Below are 18704 nucleotides of genomic sequence, written 5' to 3'. Positions count from 1 at the left end.
CTGGGTAAAAGTCTGAGATTTTTATGAAAGTTTCTAGCTAAGACCTAGCTTTCTGGTAGAGGTTAGATCCGAAGAAAAGCTAGGAAGAGTTTCCATGTCTGAAACACACAAAAGACAAGTATATTTTGATTTAACCAGGATGCTCTGTAAGACCAGGCTGAGAACTACCTACAAAATAAAGAAAAAAAAAAAAGATATGGCTTTTGTATGAAATGGATCATTCCTTAACATGTTATTGTTTTGTATTCTTTGTTAGACACACACACTCACTCTTTTACAAAGTTAGAAAAAACACCTGAGATATATATTTTTTTTGCCACCTGTGAGCACTGACAGAATAATCAGCTGAAGAGAATTTTTCAGGGTTATTTTTTTTCTTTAATTGATTTTTTGGAGAGAAAAAAAAAGCTAATTGCTATGCAGAAAATGTCTAAAAATGGAAGTCACGGAGAGTATTCACATGACTAAAAGCTTGTGAGGTAGACCTGCTGAATCTGGATTTTCTAAACTGTGTTATATTGGAGGAAAAAAGGAGTTACAGAGCAAAAGAAAGAGAAACCTCAACTGACCCTTTTCTTTGGAACAAAATGCATGACAAAGATTTTCATAAGGGACTGCAGGGAGTAATTCTGCTAATTACAAAAAGAAATCGCAGCCTCCATTTAATTCAAATGATTTCTTACGTTGCATCTTTGTCTTCAACAACACAATGCCATGGTACCTTCTGGTATCTCTGCTGCCCCACAGTAAACCCTATTTGTTGTGTAATTTTCTTGTCAGCATTTGAGATGGAATGAAAGATGCTTAACGCTAGTTTGGCTATTGTAGCAAAAGAGGATGGAATGGAGAGGGAAGAGATTTCAGCTGACTGAATCCAAGGCAAAGTTTATTGACTGTTGTGAAGTGCATTTGGAGTATTGCAGCCAAACCACAGAATGCTAAAAAAAAAAAAAAAAAAATAATCAGGGAAGTGAAATGCTTCACTTATATATTTTTTTCCATGTAATGTTTTAATACTCTCTATTTATAAAGCAGCATGGGCTGCTGATTGAATGTTAAACAGACCTGAGCTCCCTCTTGTTAGTACTTGCAGATGTATTAAGCCTGTTGGGCCACATCCACAGTTAATGGAACTGGCCTCGTGCCTTTGAAGGGATCATAATCAGCAAGATTATTCATTTTTGTTGTTTGTTTTTAAAAGAGTAGCTTTTATAAGTCATTTGCAGCAATAAAGCTTCACATTTCTAATTTAAAATAGAAAGGCTTTTAATTCATAAGTTACCTAGGGAACACTTAGCTCACCAAGTCCTCACTTTGTCCTTGTCTGAAGCACCCACATAATAGGAATAAGTTTTTTAAGATAAATGGGTGTACTGGACCATGAATGCTGCCATATTATTAGCTTTATTTCCTGACCCATGATGATAGACATAGATGCTGAAGTGCATGTGATTATTTTGACCTTTTTGAAGGAACAAACTTTCAATTGATTTTTTTTAACCACAAGGGTGCACTGAGTGAATATGTTTCAATATGTGCAAGCTTGACCTTCCATGGGACTGGGGAGTGGAAGGGGAAAGTTATCTTGTTCCCTGACATATAAAGAGCTTAAACTGTTCCAGGCATTTTTAAATCCAGTCTCCCGTTGTGATGGCTAATGTGGAAAATGGTAGTGTCACACGTAAAATCAAAATATAGAAAAAAGATTGGAGAGGCAAATACACAGGAAAATGTGCCTGGAGGAATGCCATTTTGTGCCTTAGCCTTAATACGTCAATACTGAAAGGTTTGCTTCAAGAATTGTCCTGCATGTCCTGCCCAAAAGGGATATTTTGTAAAGGAAACAGACCTCAGATTTTCATTAGAGCCTGCCCAATTCTCAGCTGTGGGTTGGTGTCAGTGCTTGGGTGGTTTTGCAGACAGGGGCCCAGAGAAGGCCAAGGTTTTGGAGACAAAGATGCTTGCAGCTTTGGGTGGATCTTCTAGAGGGTCTGTGAGTACCAGTGGTACTCCAGCAAGCGGTGGAGCTGAACCTGAGTGAGTGCCAGGTCTCACAGAAAGCTGGTAGTGGAACAAGGAACACAACCAGCTTTTCCCAAATCTGTTGCCATGTGCTAATCCCTGGACCTGTTCTTACTCGAGCTCCTAGTACTTTCCCTGTGCCAAATCCAGTGGAGGGAAGCAGGGAGAAGGGAAGATTTTGCATGCGTGAGGCTCTTCAGAGGTTGAGTCTTGGCAGGCAAAGGGTAGGCAAGGAGACATTTTATTGATGACTTGATTTATTTTGTATTCCTGTTAATGCATTTAAAAAGGGCTCTTGATGAGCTGAGGCATCCATTGTCATGTTCTGCTTGCAATGACCGGAGGAAATGTCACAGCCAGGACTTTGCACAATGCAATGGGAAATTGCAGTACGTCACTGAGGAGGGGCTAGCTGTGGAGATGATGTGGCTGTCTACTACAATCTCATGAATTGGATTAAAAATGGAAAAAGCACCATTACAAGGAGTGGTTCACCCCACTTGTTTATTTTTGTTTGTTTGCTTCTCTGTTATGTTCTTCTGAAGGGATCAGAGTAATACAAATGAGAAGGGAAGGCTCATGTAGTTGAAAAAGGGAAAAAAAATCTTGTAGGAGGAGGGGAAAAAGACATTTTAACACCTTTATGTTCTGCCCAAAAGACCATGTATTTATTTGGTGTTCCCAAAAGCAATTGTATAGCATCTCAATATACTAGTCTATTCTGAGCATAAAGGACTGTGCTTGGAGCCTGCTGTAAGGAGAAGGGCTTTACATTTTAACAGAAAGAGCTCAAAATATGACTTTGTTGCACCACTGCGGCTCAAGTAGAAGTCATACAGTCTTCTGCACACATAACATGGTTTGAATGCTAAAAATCTGTGTGTCATGTGTAACATGGGACATGTTGGAAAGTTCTTGTTGTTAGCAGGCAAAAAACCCTGTTTGGTTTGGTTCATTTTTTCCAATGAACTTATATTAAGGTAACAGATGAAACATTTTTAATGGCAGTAAATGGCAGAAAAGAAAAAGCAAAACAAATGGAGCTTTTTATTTACCTAAGTGGAAATTCACTAATATTCAACAGTCGAAGCATCCTCATTGAAATTGGCATTTCAGAGCTTCCATAAGGAACAGGGGCTTGTAAACTGAGCCATGAATTTTCCATTCAAGGGGTTTAACTTGGCACAGAAAGGCATCATGCAGACCGCAGCTGGCACCAGGCACAGTTAAAAAGATCTGAGGCTATTAGTGCCTAAACAGCCACTAGAAATTATATTACATGATGGAGACTGGCTAATATAATTGAGCCAGCTAGTTATTGTGCACATAATTTAATTATTTGACAAATTGCTTAGAAACATGGTGTTCTTGTTCCACACTCGTGCTGCACTCACAGCTTTACAAGGCACAGAGCAGAGGAATTGCTGGTGGGTACCTAGCCATCTCAGCAGATAGATGCTTCTTTTAAAGATTTGCAAACATGAAGAGGTTCACAGGAGGGGATGTGGTGGAGTGGTGTATGGAAAAATGGGTAGAGCCAAAAAGGACATGGTGGAGATAGCAAACTGGCTCAGAGATAACTAATGATTTTTCAAGTGGATGCCTTTGGAGCTTAGGGTAGTTGGAGAGATGACCCTCTCTTTTCTATGTCCTTTCCCTGTAAATCCTTTGTATTTTGGTTGCTGGGCTGTGTGGACTGAAGGAAACCCATAAAATAGTGGAACAGATGTGAGATGGTTTTGCACCCCAAGATTATAACATCCTCATGGCTGGTGTTCAGTGGTCTTAGGAGAATTGGGGCCAAATTGTTTTATGGTCATGAATTCTAAGGTACAGGTGTAAAAATCCAAACCCCTAAGCTTCATGTAAAAAGCCGTGTAGCATGAAGGAGTATTTTCCCATAGTTTTGAAGATTTAGGTACTTGACAAAGCATCTCCTGAAGGCTACTTGAGAATCTGGACACCATCCGGAATAAAGCCGTGCCGTTATAATGAAGGACAAATCCTACATCTTCTTGAACAGCACCAGGCAAATATGAAGACCCAGTTGTGCCACTTTTTTTTTCCTCTTAGCCTTTCAAAATTCAGAGGTTAAGCTGTTCTCAGAAAATCAGCAAAACCAGCAACTTATTACAAAAAAGTTGTTATAAATCAAGACTGAAATGCCATTTTCGAAGAAGTGTAGCCAAATGAGTTTTACCGGCAGAGCAGATCAGTCTGTATAATGGGGTGCAGTGCCCTACACTGCCTTGGCTGAGTCTACACAGTGGAGAAACTCTTCTTGGGGTCCGAGTAACCTGTCACCTAGTGGCTCCCTCTGTGCCTATGTTTGTTTTTTTCTTACAGGATTCAGATTTTGGGATGGTTCGTATTTGGATTTCATCTAGACTTACAGGTGGGAGGCAGCCAGGATAGACAGCTGAATCTGGAGCTGGGACGTGCTCCAGAGTCTTTCACTTTAGGTGTAGCTTTCATGTCAAGATTTAATGTTGTCAATCTTACATCTAATTATCGGATGGAAGAAGTTATGGAATGAAGGGAAAAAAGTTGCTCTCCTAAATTTTTCACTGTCAGGCATAAATTGTTATAATGAGATCATGAGCATATGATAGTGTAGTGAGATGTCCTTGGAGCTCAAAAATTTCTACTGAGCAGCAGGAGCTCTGGGACTGGCTCAGTGGCAAATTGATTGATGATTTTGCGATTTTATTCTAGGTTGTTGACTAGGTTGTCAATGGGTTGAGAGATGTCCAGGTGGAATGGCATTAGCATAAACTACTGAAAGAGCCTTGTAGCTTTTCCAAGCATAGCTTTTACACCCTTGTATGAAAATAATCTTGATGGAATTTCTGCCATTTTTGTTTACAACAAATTTTGCCTCATTCGGAGGCAAAATTACTTTACAAAGAAAAAAAATAAAAACAACAGAATTTCTTCAGCTGAATTGCCTATTAAAGGTCATGAAATTTCCCAATACCCAGCAACACTGAGTGTATCCTGGAGAACCAGACATGGCATCTGCAGTGGCATCGTTTCCGGACAAACTTGACTGCAAAGACAGTGAGACTGCAGTGCAGGAATGGACAGAGGCATCTGGCTCCCGAGGTCCCCTATTTCCATCACAGCTGATAAGATTAGGAAAACAGTGGAGAATTTCCAGGGATTTTTCCATGGTAAATAATCTTTACCCAGGAATTAAGCTCAGATCTTCTTGACAGTAGCACACCACTATGTGCGCTCTGAGAGCATGAACTCTTCTCTGGGTGCTGCTTGTCTGGACAGTTCTATAGATAGCAGTGCTTTTCCTGGCTGTGGCTTCTTCCTGGCTGCTGTCTTAAGCATATGTAAGCATATATATTGAGTGCTCTGGGCAGTGGGAAAGGTATCCAGAGTCAAACAGCTATGTGCCAGGTTTAGAAAAAAACAGATATCATGTTTGATGATATCCAAGTCCTATCCAAGTGGATGAAAAGCTGTGCTCGCTAACATCATACACCAATTGCATCAGCACTGGAGAGATTTTCTGCAGCTTTCTTCAGACAGATTGATAGAGATCATGTTGTCTGTTTGCATTCTGAGAGCTGCTCCATTTTTGTGACAAATGGAGGATGGATTTAAACACCTGGACACCTGAGGCTTGTGCAAACAGCAGGAGGTTCTTGCTGAGTTCCTCCAAAGCTGGACTCGGTGCAACTGTTTTCCCCCCAGAGAAATGGCAGCACAGTGATCTTCAAAATGGATTTCAGGCAGCAGTTGACAAGGCTGCTGCCTGAGCATGAGCTGTGATAGGACTGAGCCTTAGAGTTGGAGCACTGGAATTGCAGGGCTGTACTAGACGAGCTGCCCTTCTGAGTTGGAAACCCGGTTTAGTGACCCAGAACCAGAAACATCAGAGCAATGTAGGAAAGCCCAGAATGGACCATTTCTTACCCCTCTGAAGACACCTACAGATGGTGCCGAATTACTACTGCAGTGTAGGAAAATAAAGGAGATTTAGACATTCAGCTGCTTTTGTGGGTCTAGGTCTGAGTGACTGGTTCAATTTATCAAATTTGGGAACTTGGCGGGGCTGTTCCTTTTGTTTTATTGAGCCCTAGCTTAAGCCATGTGTAGGATCTCCATATAAATGTCTAATCTTTCTGGAATCTTACTGAGCTCACTCTGCTGACCATATTGTACAGAGCAAATCTTTTAGATTATGACTGTGTTTTGAATTAGAAAAAACAGACCTTTCCTTCCTCAATAGGACAGTTTTGTAGAACATAATTTTCTGTGTCTCATTGTGAGATGGCTTGCATTTGAATGCTCATGTTCTTTTCTCTCCCTAACCAGTTTTTAATTTTTTATTTTATTTTTTTTTACTACCTTTATGCTGAGTCCTCACAGGGTGTGATACCATCAGCAGAGCCTGTGGGGGAAAAAAAAAAAAAGGTGGAATGAGAAGACCTGACACCAGAGCCATGATTATAAGTTATATTCCTCTAGCTGGTAATGCAAGTAATATGTGGCTTATGTGGAAAAAAAAAAAAAAAAAAACCCACCCCCGCAACTCACCAGCACAGGTTGGATGCTGAATACTAACAGAGAGCAGTCTGCATCCAGTCCCCACTGGGAAAAAAAATATTTGTCAACTCAGTTCAAACAGTGCATAAATTTGAGGGAGCTGCCATCTGCTGACAGCCCCTTCCCCCACCTGCACTGCCTGAAAAATGTTCCTTATGAATATCTCCTGTATGCAGTAGTAACCCCATCAGTCTCAGCTCAGGATCTGCCTTTCTCTGCTTCCTTTTTTTTTGTTTTTCCCTGGTATTTCCAGAGGATGTAGATTTCCCAGGACTCTTAAGGCTCCTCACTGGTCTGTGTGGCAGTCAGTACCAGCCCAATGCCAGTGTGTGGCTCTCTGCAGGCTCGGTAGCTCAGCAGGTCACCAGTAGGGCTGGCAAACCCCCCAGTGCAAGTCAAAGCCCTTAAGGCTTGGGTTTTGGAGGGACCTGCTGTTCTTTGGTCTTGTTGGTTCCCATAGGGAATGAAGGGTGCGTATCCTCTCTGCAAACTAAGGCCACAGAATGGATTTTTTTTTTTGGCTAAGAATAATAAAAATTTGGAAGACAATATGGAATAAAAATGTAGAAGGGAAGTGGCTATTAAGGAATGCCCTGCTGCTTGGATGTGGCATTGTTCTCTGGTTTGCTTTTAAATGAGGGTTTTTCACTGCAGCTAGAGTGGAAAAAAGGGAATTTTTGAGGCAAAAAATAATAACGGGCAGTCGCTGAAATCAAAGAGAACAGGAGAGATACTTCAACGGGCAGTACGAAAAGCCAGGTTGACAGGAACACTGCTAACACCGTTGCAATTTATCATCTCACTGGAGCAAAACCTAGTGGCAACCATGTCCTGTTGCTTGATGAGAATGTTTTTTTTTTTATTATTTTTATTTTTTAATCTGTGCTGTTGTGAAAATGCAGTATGTACTTCGTCTATGGAAGGATGGGGAAGAACTGAGTTAAGTGCACTCTTCTTGATGATCAAATGAAATCAGCCTTCATCGAAGTCAGGGGCCTTAGATCAAGCCTTTTTCCATGTTTTGTGGTGGATGGGGAGTTCCTCGGTGTGGTAGTGATGTTCTCTCTGCAGCACTTCCTTCCTAAGAGAACCTTTGGGAGCTGTATATGACTTTGGGGAAGGGGTGGGCAAATCCTGCCCTCCAGCTACCCACTCGAGCAGTCACACGTGACAGATTCATGCCTGCGGCACTTCGAGGTTTTATCTGCTCACTAAATTTTATTTCCCCTCTGTGAGTGTTTATATTGCTTAGAGACTGCCAAGGTTCATGTTATTCATTAAAAAAAAAGTGGAGGTTTATTAGGTATTGCAGCCCTGTGATTCTTTGGCGTTTGAATGATAATGAAGTATTCCCTGGAATAGAGGTGGATCTTAGCTCTGGCTTGGCGAAATACCTGGGGGTGGTTTTTCTTCCCTTCCCTTTCCTCTGGGTTTTAACATCTTACATGACATTTCATCCTAGAGCAATTTTACACTATGTATCATCATGTGTAATATTGTGTCACACTGTAATTTTGCAAGTGCATGAAGCGGCAGGAGGGAGGTGAGAATGGGCTCAATTACACCCGGGAGGGAGGGGAAAGCTCAGCGGAAGGGACCTGCTCCCGGGAGGTAGTGAAGTGGGTGTCAGCACTTTGCTGGAACAGAGCGCCAGAGCAGGGCGGAATTTATTATTTTTAGGTGCTCAGTGGGCAGACAAGAGGAAAGGAACCAGTCAAATCACATTACTAATGGTCATTTCCATAGGCTGTGCGTGTACAGGGGATTTAACAAAAAAAGGGACATTCGTTCTCGCTCCAGACAGCTCAGTTCTTTCCATTTTTCAAGGCTAAAGGAAGAACGTGGCCATTTTATCTGGCTCAGAATGAGAAGCCTTTAAAGCCACTTTGGTGGCAGCTCATGGGGAAGGCAGACAGATTTGTTCTGGGTGAGGGAGGCATCCCACAGCTGACGGGACATTCCCCTTTCACATCCTCTTTAGGTGCAGTCAGCCCCATTTGGAGGAAACTGTGATGAAGAGGAGGAGGAGGAAGGTGCCATGCAGACATTAGGGCAGGAGGAATTGTGTGCACAGGGTGTGCAACCTGCAGGTGTGCATCTCTTGCTAGCCCTTGTGATGAAGGCTGTATTTGCTAAAGAAAGCTAGAGGATGAGCACCTTCTTATTTCTCAGAAACAAGAGGTACTTCCTCACTGAGTTATGCCCTATGCATTCCTGGGTGGTATTTGGTGTAATTTCAGCTCACTTTGTCTCTTCCTTTGACGTGAGCCCAAGTTTGTTTCTCCAGGTTAACCCAAACAAGATTTCTTCATTCACTGTATGTTGTAATTACAGCAAACCAAACTGGAGAGCTGAGCATTTCTTACTTGCTGAATTTGTAGCCAGGACTGCCCTCTAAACACTGGCTTTGGTAGACCAAGGAGTATGTCTTGCTTTAGTGCCTTCAAACTAACCTGAAAGGAGACTTGTGTCATTGTCATCTTTGCATTACTACTTAAACTGTTACGAGAGGAGGTACTAGGCCTACCATGCTCCTCTTTTAAATGGAGAAGAGTTGATGGAGATTTATTCTACAGAGGGAAATGCTCTTCCACATTGGCCTGCCAGAGCTGGGTCTTTTAGGAGAAGGATCTTTTTTGCAGCTCTGCTGTTGGGTAAGGTTGAGTGTTGTCATACATAATCCAGGAATTCTCTCCTTTTGACTATACTTCTTCAAAGTGACATTTTTTTATTTCTTTCAGGTGTAGTATGACTTCTCTTGGGGGCAGAAATCATGGAAAATTCTCTTTCCACCTCCTTTGAATCCAACTGAGGCTTCTACCTCTTCACTCCTATGAAAAGGGACATGGCTTCCCTGGGTTGGGAACCCATGGGCTACAATAAAACTGGTCTGAAATATTTCCATTCAAACTTGCAGGCAAACGTGCCTTGCTGGAGAGGAGGTAGAGCCCATATTTTTTTGGTCAGACTACTGAAATTCATACAACTGTACTTTTTTACCAGCTACCTCTTCAGCACACCAGGACTCTCTTACACGTGTTCTCTGATGAGATCCAGCAGTAAGTGCTTCTCCTCCTATAGCTGCCTTATGCTTAATTGACCCATTTTGCAGCAGATTAGGCCCCAAGGAGGAGGTTAATTTGAGCAGTCATCCTAAAAGGAGAGTCAGGGCTGCAGTGAACTGGTCACCACTGGAAAAGCCCATTAGCCCCAGTCTTACCCAATCATCGTACCCTTTTACACTTTTATTCTAAAATATTCTGACCTAACAATGAATCTATGAATTTCTCTTGCTAGATATAATCTTCATACCTCTCTCTCCTGAGTTTTGAACTGTATGTGTTGGGTCAGATTTGACATCATACGTGAAGATTTAATTTCACTCTTTTCTTTTTTTTTTTTGTCTTAAAAGGGACACCAAGATTGTAGTTCTGGATCTTCCAGCATTGGCTAGGGCTGATTTAGCTTCTCTAAGTAATAGTCCCAATGTGCTACGTGCTTAGGAATACATCTCACCAGGCAGTGCAGGATGGATGAGGGAGAGAAGTCCCTTCCTGCACTGCAAGCAATTACGGTGGCCCCTTTGAGTCTGTGCAGGGACTGCGTATCTTACAGGTTCTCAGCATTACAGCTATATCAATGACCGAAGGAGAGAATTTGAGCAAAATTCAGTGTGAACTAATATTAAGCAATTAATATATTTTATTGATATATTATATAATATTGTTGTTATATTAGTAATACTATACTGATGAATTCTGAGATGTGTCCAGCTTATTAGTTATTACCTGCTGTTCCTGACAAGCTTAATCACTATACTACAGGAATTATCTCTGAATTTCCCCACTTTCTACCATGGCCAATCAATCTCCTATACAATTTCTGCCTGTACCTACTATTGAATTTCCTTGGACACCTGTATAAGAAAATAAAGATAATTGTGACATAATTTTAACAACAAAAAGAGGTAGGGTGGAACAATAGCTGAATAACTAGATAGAAATGAAAAAAGTGTTGCTTTTCCTTGGTAGGGCAGTAAGTGATAATGATTGTCTTTCATACAGGTGGAGGTAGACATGATATTGAGGAGAGGGCATACTTTGGAGGTCTGTTTTGGTTATGAGGATAAGCAGATGCATGGTACGGTGGGAACGTGCCTGCAGGCAGGGGTGTTAGCCAGTGGTAAGCAGGCAGTCCCTTCCTCGTCCTGCCGTTGTGGTTCTCCAAGTGGACCGGTTTTGATGTGACGAGGGAGAATTTGCAGCCCTCGGTTTGGCTGCTGGCGCCGTGGTGCAAAAGTGGGGTTCAGGGTCACACAGATTGAAGCTAGGGGTAGGCAAAAGCCTCATTAATCCCCGTCCCTCCTGTAAATCCATGCCTCAGTATTTTGCTGTAGCAATTTCCTCAGCGAAAGCTCCCACACAGGCTCATAGACACGGGGACATTGCGGCACCTTCTCCGTGCAGGCAAACCTCCTGTACGATCCTGGCTGCTGGTGTGCAGTGCCTGCGAGCCGGGGGAAGCTGCTGAGCTGCCTCTGCTCGCTGCCCACGCTGCTGGCTGTGCAGCAGTCTTAAATGATCCTCTATTGCTGTTCCCACCCTCATCATCTCAGTGAGTGAGTTCATTTGATTATGAGCCCCAGTTTGCATGGTAACACTGAAGCCCCAGGGATTATGATTTTTTCATGCCAATCCGGATCAGTGTGAGACAGCAGTCTCAACAGGATGGGTTGCTGTAATTTAAGCAGTAAAAGTCCAGAGCCTTTTACATGGCATTTGCTGAATTACCAGCTGGAACCAAGAAAGCTTTGAGGAAGGAAAGAATGGAGATGAGGCTGGTGCTCATCCAGGTGTTTAACCTAAAATATACACCCAAGTGCAACTTCCCTGATGGGATGATTATGAACTTGAACCTCTTCCTAGATGAACAAGAGTGCATTTGGGACTCTTACTCAGTCCTGAGGGAGGACACAAGTTTTAGCTCAGCTACAACCAAGGGTCAGGGCTTCAATCCAGACATCTGAATGGGGACAGCAAACTTGCTGTTAAGTGAACGATCCATGAGGGACCTGGAAGAGCTGGAAAAAGGGAGCTGCAACAAAGAAACAGAATGGTGCAGCCTGCTTGGGAGTGAGGAGAGGGAGTATTTGGGCCTGTTTGTGTCCGGTAACTCCAGCACTGAGATCTGGAATGCTTACAGAGACAGCGGCCACAATGCCTGTCTGCCTGCCTGCTCTTGGACACGCGGTGGGACATACATGCTGGCCTTTGTCAGTGGTTGGCTGTTCTCCTTTTACAGCTTTGATAGATTGAGAAGGATTCCCTTCTGTAAGCTACTCGAGGTGCAATTTAGCCTTGAAGTGTCACCCAGATAGCACAAAGGGACATGTTCTACAGAGGCTTCCTTCTTCCTACCTCCATCTGCTATCAGAAAAGCATTTCTTGCCATGGCTGTAAAGCAGCTTGTCACACAGATCAGGCCCTAAATGTGGAGTCTCTGGCTGCTGGTGAATCCTGCTGGGTCAGCAGAGATCTCAGTTGAGAGCATGGGAATGCAAAGTCTCTGAGAAGACCAAATGCCTTAGGAGAATCTATTGCAGTGGGTTAAACACAGGAACGTGCACTCCTGAAGGTCTGTAGGGGGATAGAAATGATGTGACAATTCGGGGCTATTAGATCTAGCATTCATTCAATTACCATGCTTAGTTAAGTACTGCACAGTGGAGTGAAGACTGCAGTCTGTTAGGATGGATGTTACTATAAGTCATTTAATTACGAGGTTGCTCATATGCCATTTTAACATATGTAGAGTAACATTATCCCTCTTTTGTAGGTCACTATTCTCATAAGTCTGGCTCTTGCATTCCTTGCCTGCATAGTGTTTCTTGTGGTATACAAAGCCTTTACTTACGACCACAGTTGCCCAGATGGATTTGTTTATAAGGTAAGAAACTTCAGATGGATGAATTGCCTGAGATGATGATATACTCTAATTGACTACATGGTTACAGTCTAGTCTGCTTTTTTGACCAGGCCAAACAGAACATTTGGCAAGAATGTGTTGAAATGGGAAAAGTGTTATGGGAAATTTGGACTTGCATCTGCCTCCATCAGCTACTGTTACACTGTAATTGTTGGGATTAGCATTTGGTGAACACTACAGACAGATGTTCAGGAACAATCCTTCATATTTGTGAATGGATTTATTGCAGATGGAATCCTGTGCTTTCTTCCCACACATTTAAGCAACTGAGGTTTACTGTTGTACATTTTAATGCAAAGCAAACTCCCAGAGTGCTGGCACATGTGTCCTTTGTGAAAGGAATCCAAATTTGCCTATGGGGTTCATTTTTTGATGTGCTTTTGAGGTCCATGAAGAACAAAACCATGTAACCTAATTGCTAAAAACCCTCTGCCCAGTGGTTTTATATCAAATATTTGCAGAGAACTATTTGCCTACTCTGAGATTTAAAAAACAACAAAAAAAAAACACAAAAAAACCCTTTTGCAAAACAGTTCAATGACTCTTTGCTGCAAATAAACTCATAAACACGTAGGAGTCTTGACCACACTGAGGTTATTCTGCGAGCTGGAAAATAGAGTAAGCATGCTTGTGGGTTAGTCGTTGTGAAATATTCTCTTAGGTTATATAAAAGCAAAGCTGGGACTCAGACATGAATTTCAGAAACAGATCCAAACCTGAACTTCTAAAAAGATAAAAGGCTTTGAACTCAAATTTCAGCTAGTCACATTGATGTGGGAGTTGAGGAGCCTCATCATTTAATAATAATCATACCTGAGGCCCTTTATGTCATTGGTGCTACTTTGAATCTGGTGAATATCAACCTGTCCAGCATTTTTACTATTTAATTGCTCTTTTACAGCTGTTGCAAAATGAATTATTTTCCCTGTGCAGTTCTTAGCACGCAAATGCCCACAGTAGCGCAAAGGAGATGCATTGGCAGTGTCTGCACAGACAAGAAGCTCTGACAAGGGCTGGCCAGTTGGGCTGTGCTTCGTACCATCCCCATCCAAGGTGGTCGTCCTACAGGTCAGGGATAACACACAGTAACAGAGCAGCCTCTGTCAGTCCTCTGCCTGGTTGGGGATTAATTCTGGACTTCACTCTATGGAGCTTTCAGTCCAGCACAGGTAAGGAGCTGCCCCAGGTACTCCGCTAGGACTCCAGCAAGGGGCCTTGATCTCTGTACGTGCCAGTAACATACCAAACCCCTCAGATCTTTATTTTACATTCTTCGTTTCCAATCCAGCAATGAAATCAGCCTGCAATCAGGGTTGCCAATAGCAACAGGTTTGGAAGGCTGTTGCCTGAGTCTAAACTTTGTGCATTCCCACGTGGCTGGTGAAAGGCAGTAGGGGTTGCGCAGCAGATGCTCTCGCTGAGGCATATGAGTCAAACATCATACATGCAAACACCTAACCCAGAGATTTTTAAAGGGAGAACCTCAGGCTGGTGGGACCCTGCTTTACTTCTCTTGCTTTCTCCCCTTTTCCAGCATAAGCGGTGCATCCCGGCCTCGCTGGACGCGTACTACTCCGCACAGGATTCCAACTCCCGGGGCAGGTTCTACACTGTCATCAGCCACTACAGCATGGCCAAGCAGACCAGCTCCCGGGCTGTATCGCCTTGGCTGTCTTCAGGGTCGGTAAACCATGAAGCCAAGGCTGCCAAGACAGAAGGTCATTAAAGTTAATGAGTGGTGATGGGCAAAGTGGGAGGGTGGGGGGACAACACCATGTCTATACTGCATTGCTCTAGTTGAGAGAGGGTGCTGTGCTAACAGCACGGTGGGAATAAATAGAACCCAAGTGCAGGAGTCATCTTAATGGATATTTCTTTTCGTGCATTGTTCTCGTTGATTTGTAACCGAGTCGAGCTCTTGTACAAAGGCATGTTCGATGTTGACTGTACCTTACGATGTAAAAATATTTTTAAATCATTGCTTAACTATTTGTTAGAAAAAGAAATTAAAAAACAAAAAAAGCAAATTAGATAAACAGCCAGAGAGGATAAAAGCAGCAAAGAGAATCCTGCAAAGTTTCATCATTGCTGGATAGTTGTGGCACAGGCTTAAGATGCTGAAAAATAAGCTGAAATCCTTTTGAGAGACAGGGTAGAGAGAACCTGTTAGACACTGCAGTGTTGTTTAGCTTGTCAAAGGGGGGATATTTTGCTGTCAAATCAAATCTAGTATCAGTGTGCATTTGCTGATAAATGCAAGCATCCCCTCCTCCCTCACACATACACACATGCAAAGACATAGGCACACACCCCTGCACAGTGGCCTAAGCAAATCCAGGCAGATCTCAGTATTTGTAGAGAGCTGCACTGTGCTGGTGATCTTGGCTGGGATCTGAGGCTGAAATCCTGGCTGGAGTGTGGATATAGAGTAGGATGAAAACTGCTGTAGAGAAATCATGGGTATACTTCTGAGCATAGAGGTAGGGGTTAGGAGATGAGGACTTCGTTTCTGCTTCTGGCTTGGCTTTCCTGCATGACCTTTGGTAAGTTACATGAGGCTTCCCTCCAGAGGGTCACCATGAGACGAAGAAATGCCATTGTAACATGTGGAGCCTTTCAAGAGTGGTGATAGTATAAAACAGTATTAAACCTCTAACTTCTCAGCCCCTAATTTTTCTCTCACCCATGAAATGGGATGCTCCAGCTTCCCTCCTTCAGCTTCAGATACGTCAGTATAGAGTTTCATTCCAGATAATTAGAGAGGGGTGGCCATAGTGTACTCTCAGATTACAAGCGTCCCATCAGATCTCTGCTTGCATACACAGACCAGACCCCAAGCTTAGTCCAATCCTGGCCAGTGTGAAACATCCTCTCCTCACAAATGGCATGTACAACTAGAACAGACTGATGGGATTAAAAAATTTTAAAAAAAAGGATTCTCTGTTTTTTAGAGCCTTTGCTTGGCCCATTTCTGCAAGGTGGTTCTGCTGCTCAGTAGTGCAGGCAGGGAGAGGCTGAGCAGCAGGATCAGAGCACACATGGAGGGCAAGATTCACATTGTACTAAGGCTGCTTTTTCAGATTTGTGGCTAGACTGGGATGGAAATTAGGAACTGACCCCTTCTTCCCCCGCATTGGGCAGTTTTGTCCTTCATTTTGCATACATAGACACTAGAGGGTGTAAATGAGGGCAGAACTCCTCAGTCCTTACAGGCATCATGATAAATAACTGTATAGCATAGCTAAAAATGTAGTGCCAAATGCCATTGTCTGATTTCCTATCCTTCCTTCTCCTTCCACCTGTAAATTCATTTCTTACCCAAAATGTACAAACCACTCCCTCCAGCAAAAATCAGAAGTCCAGCAAACCACTGAACAGTTTATAATTTTGTGGTGTATTTTTTGTCAGTAGGTAGCAGAGACTGAAGTATTTTTTGGTGTAATTCTTGAACTTTTCTGACGGGATTAAAATAAAGCTAGATGTGACCGAGTGTCTCTGTGGCTTGGGCAGGTTTCTTTGGTGACGTGCCGGGACATGGCAGTGGTGACGGTGGCGGGTGAGTGTCTGGAGCTGCAGAACGTGGCTGCAGTAGAGATTGCGCCGTTGTGTGGGGCATGAGATGGCTCTGGCTTTCAGGAGGCATCTTCAGAGCTTTCTGTTTTCTGCTTTAATCACTGGGGGGTTATTCTCTACACTCCTGCCCATTTTTTAATTGAAAACAGAAAAATTGCACTTAAAACCAAGCTGATCTTCAAAGCAGGCAGAGCACAGTGCGTGTTGCCTAACCACAACTCCTGGATCCATGACTCTTTTAGAAGCCTATTTTGCTTTTCCCTAAAATTTTAACATGAAAACTAGGCAAAAATACTTTTCTTCAGCTTGCACCATGATGTGCTATTTTGTGTTATTCCTATCAGAATGTCAGCACTCGCTTGGAAATGTGGCAGTGCAGGAGGGGTGATGGAGAAGAAATGTAATGGGTGCAAAAATGATTCTCCGTGGGTCCTTGTGGAGCAGGGCACATTTCTGGACTGTCCTGTGACCTTGAGAAAAGACCAGATGGGCTCTGATGGCCTCAGAGTAAGGATGTAGCCAAGGCATAATCTTGTCTTAAGAGCAACTTTAATCTTTTCTCCAGCATCCTCTCAAACACAGTGATAAAATAGCTGAAAATAAGGGCTAATGCTTTTGATTGGTGATTCCTGACTTTATGGAGGGACCTCTCCTCCTCCCCTGTTTTAAGGCCAATGACTGACTGATAGAAATTTTGGCTAGCAGCACTGTCTCCTTTGTCATCTGCTCCTGAGGCAAGTGTCCTGTCCTGCTGGAGCAGGCTTAGAAAGGAGGGCTGACACTGAAAGAGCACTGCAGGAAAGTACAGCTGACAAACCAAGAGCTGCTGCTGAACTTTGGAAAAGTTGAGCTCTGTATCCAAACTCTGCAGTTTGGCTTCTAATGAAACCACAACTGTATTCATCTCACATTGTTCAGAAAGCAGATTGTGTTTCCTCAAATCCTTCAGCTCTTTGAAATGGAATGATACCCTGGCATTAAATTGGCTCATTCCCAAAGGCTAAAGAATGTTTTATAAAAATTTTTGGATGGCTTTCCTTAAAAAAAAAAAAAAAAAAAAAAAGTGTATTCAGAGTTGTGAACCTGAGCTACTGCAGGAGAGAAACCACTCTGGTGTTAGAGGTCACTACTGAGTACTTGTGAAATGTATTAAAAAGGATTCAGTGTGCTCTGCAGAATTGAGTCACAAGATAATTTGACCATGGTATTTCTATTGCCACTCTCCCTAACTGTATGTTTACTTTAATAAAAATAATAAAAAAAAAAACCCTCAAAGGAATCAAATCATTTGAATTAAAAGGGTCTAGCTATTATTAGATAAGTGAGTCAGTGGGGATAGCTATTTCTATTTAATAAAGGAGAGATCAAAATCTATATGGAGCAAAGTGAAAAAAAAAAAAAGGCCAAGGAAGACTCATGGGAGAGCGAAAGAAAACAAACAACTCAACTCCAGCTGCAAGTTCCATGACTGCAAATGTTATTATGGTTTTTGTACAATCTGCTGTAGAGCTTCCAAGATCAACCGTGGATTTTAATCACAGTAACAGAGAGAGGGAGATGCTAAATTGAAATCGTAGCACATCTTTTACTTATTTCAGTCTTTAAAAGCCTCCTTCAAGGTTGATCATGTGTTTTCAGTGCTGATTAAAGTTTCGTATTGGTGATAGTGCAGTCTCATATGGCTGTCCTCTCTCTGTGAAGTCTGAAGCTCCTGACTGACTCTACAGAGCCACATTTTTGCAAGCTACTGTCTGGGCTGGGGCTCCATCTCAGCTCTTAATGGAGCGGACTAAAGAGAGACTTTCCTGTGCTTCTCCCAACATTTATGTGGTGGCCAAGTCAAGTCAACTCCTAATTCCTTTGGGCAATCCCCTCCCTTATACCAGATTGCTGCAGTGAACTCAGCTCCTCAAAACATCCTGTAGAGTCTTCTCTATAGATGTTCCCTGGTTGTCTCAGGCTTGTGGGAGGCTCCTTTTTTTTTTTTTTTTTTTTTTTTTTTTTTTAATTCTCCACCAAAATATGTATTTGGGTCAGTGGGAGTGGGGGAGTTGATTTCTCTTCTGAGAGAGGAGATGGGTGCTGGGACTCTGTTTGTCCTAACCGGAGTGGTAGGAAGAGATGAACAAGATGTGTCAGCACGAGTGAGCTCCTCTGGAGGGACAAGGGCATCCTGAGCAGGCAGTCATCCTGTAGAATTACTGGCACAACATGTGGGAAAAAATAGCATAACTAAAGGTGTGGGGATGCCACGATGGGAATTCAGCTGCTCTCAGCCCATGCTCAGGAGGGGAAGGAAGAAATTGTGGCTGTTTGAGCCTGAGAAAGATTGAGAGCAAGAGGAAAAGGGATTGCTACCAGCCAAGACAGGGAAGTCAGCATTGCTTTTCTGTTGTAACCTGATGACCCTAAAGCACTGTATCCTGCTTGACTAATACAGATTGTCTTGTTTTTGGAAAAGCTGCCCATTGTTGCTATGAACATCTGCTGACTGCAGCATGCCCCGCGGGGAATAACTCCACCACTACAGCAAATCCTCTTGGACTGCCTGGAAAAAGTGT

General features: G+C 42.8%; 1 protein-coding gene and 1 long non-coding RNA gene across 3 annotated transcripts in view; one reads left to right on the top strand and one right to left on the bottom strand.

The window, feature by feature from the left end:
• Positions 1 to 15494, top strand: part of NSG2 (neuronal vesicle trafficking associated 2) — a 44404-nt gene extending 28910 nt beyond the window's left edge. For both annotated transcript variants that reach the window (XM_040573545.1, XM_040573544.1), the window contains exons 4-5: positions 12421 to 12531; positions 14105 to 15494. In XM_040573545.1, coding sequence (XP_040429479.1) covers positions 12421 to 12531; positions 14105 to 14296 — 303 coding nt within the window. In that variant the 3' untranslated portion in view covers positions 14297 to 15494. The remainder of the gene's footprint in view (positions 1 to 12420; positions 12532 to 14104) is intronic.
• The window catches only part of LOC121077903, a 153157-nt gene that overhangs the window by 4408 nt on the left and 130045 nt on the right, over positions 1 to 18704 (bottom strand). Inside the window, exon 3 of the long non-coding RNA XR_005824353.1 lies at positions 6388 to 6430. This is a non-coding gene — a long non-coding RNA (uncharacterized LOC121077903). The remainder of the gene's footprint in view (positions 1 to 6387; positions 6431 to 18704) is intronic.

The sequence above is a fragment of the Cygnus olor genome, chromosome 14 (genome assembly GCF_009769625.2).
Source record: "Cygnus olor isolate bCygOlo1 chromosome 14, bCygOlo1.pri.v2, whole genome shotgun sequence".
Lineage (NCBI taxonomy): Eukaryota > Metazoa > Chordata > Aves > Anseriformes > Anatidae > Cygnus > Cygnus olor.
The sequence above is the reverse complement of the archived record's forward strand: the minus strand, read 5'-3'. Positions and strand labels throughout refer to the sequence as shown.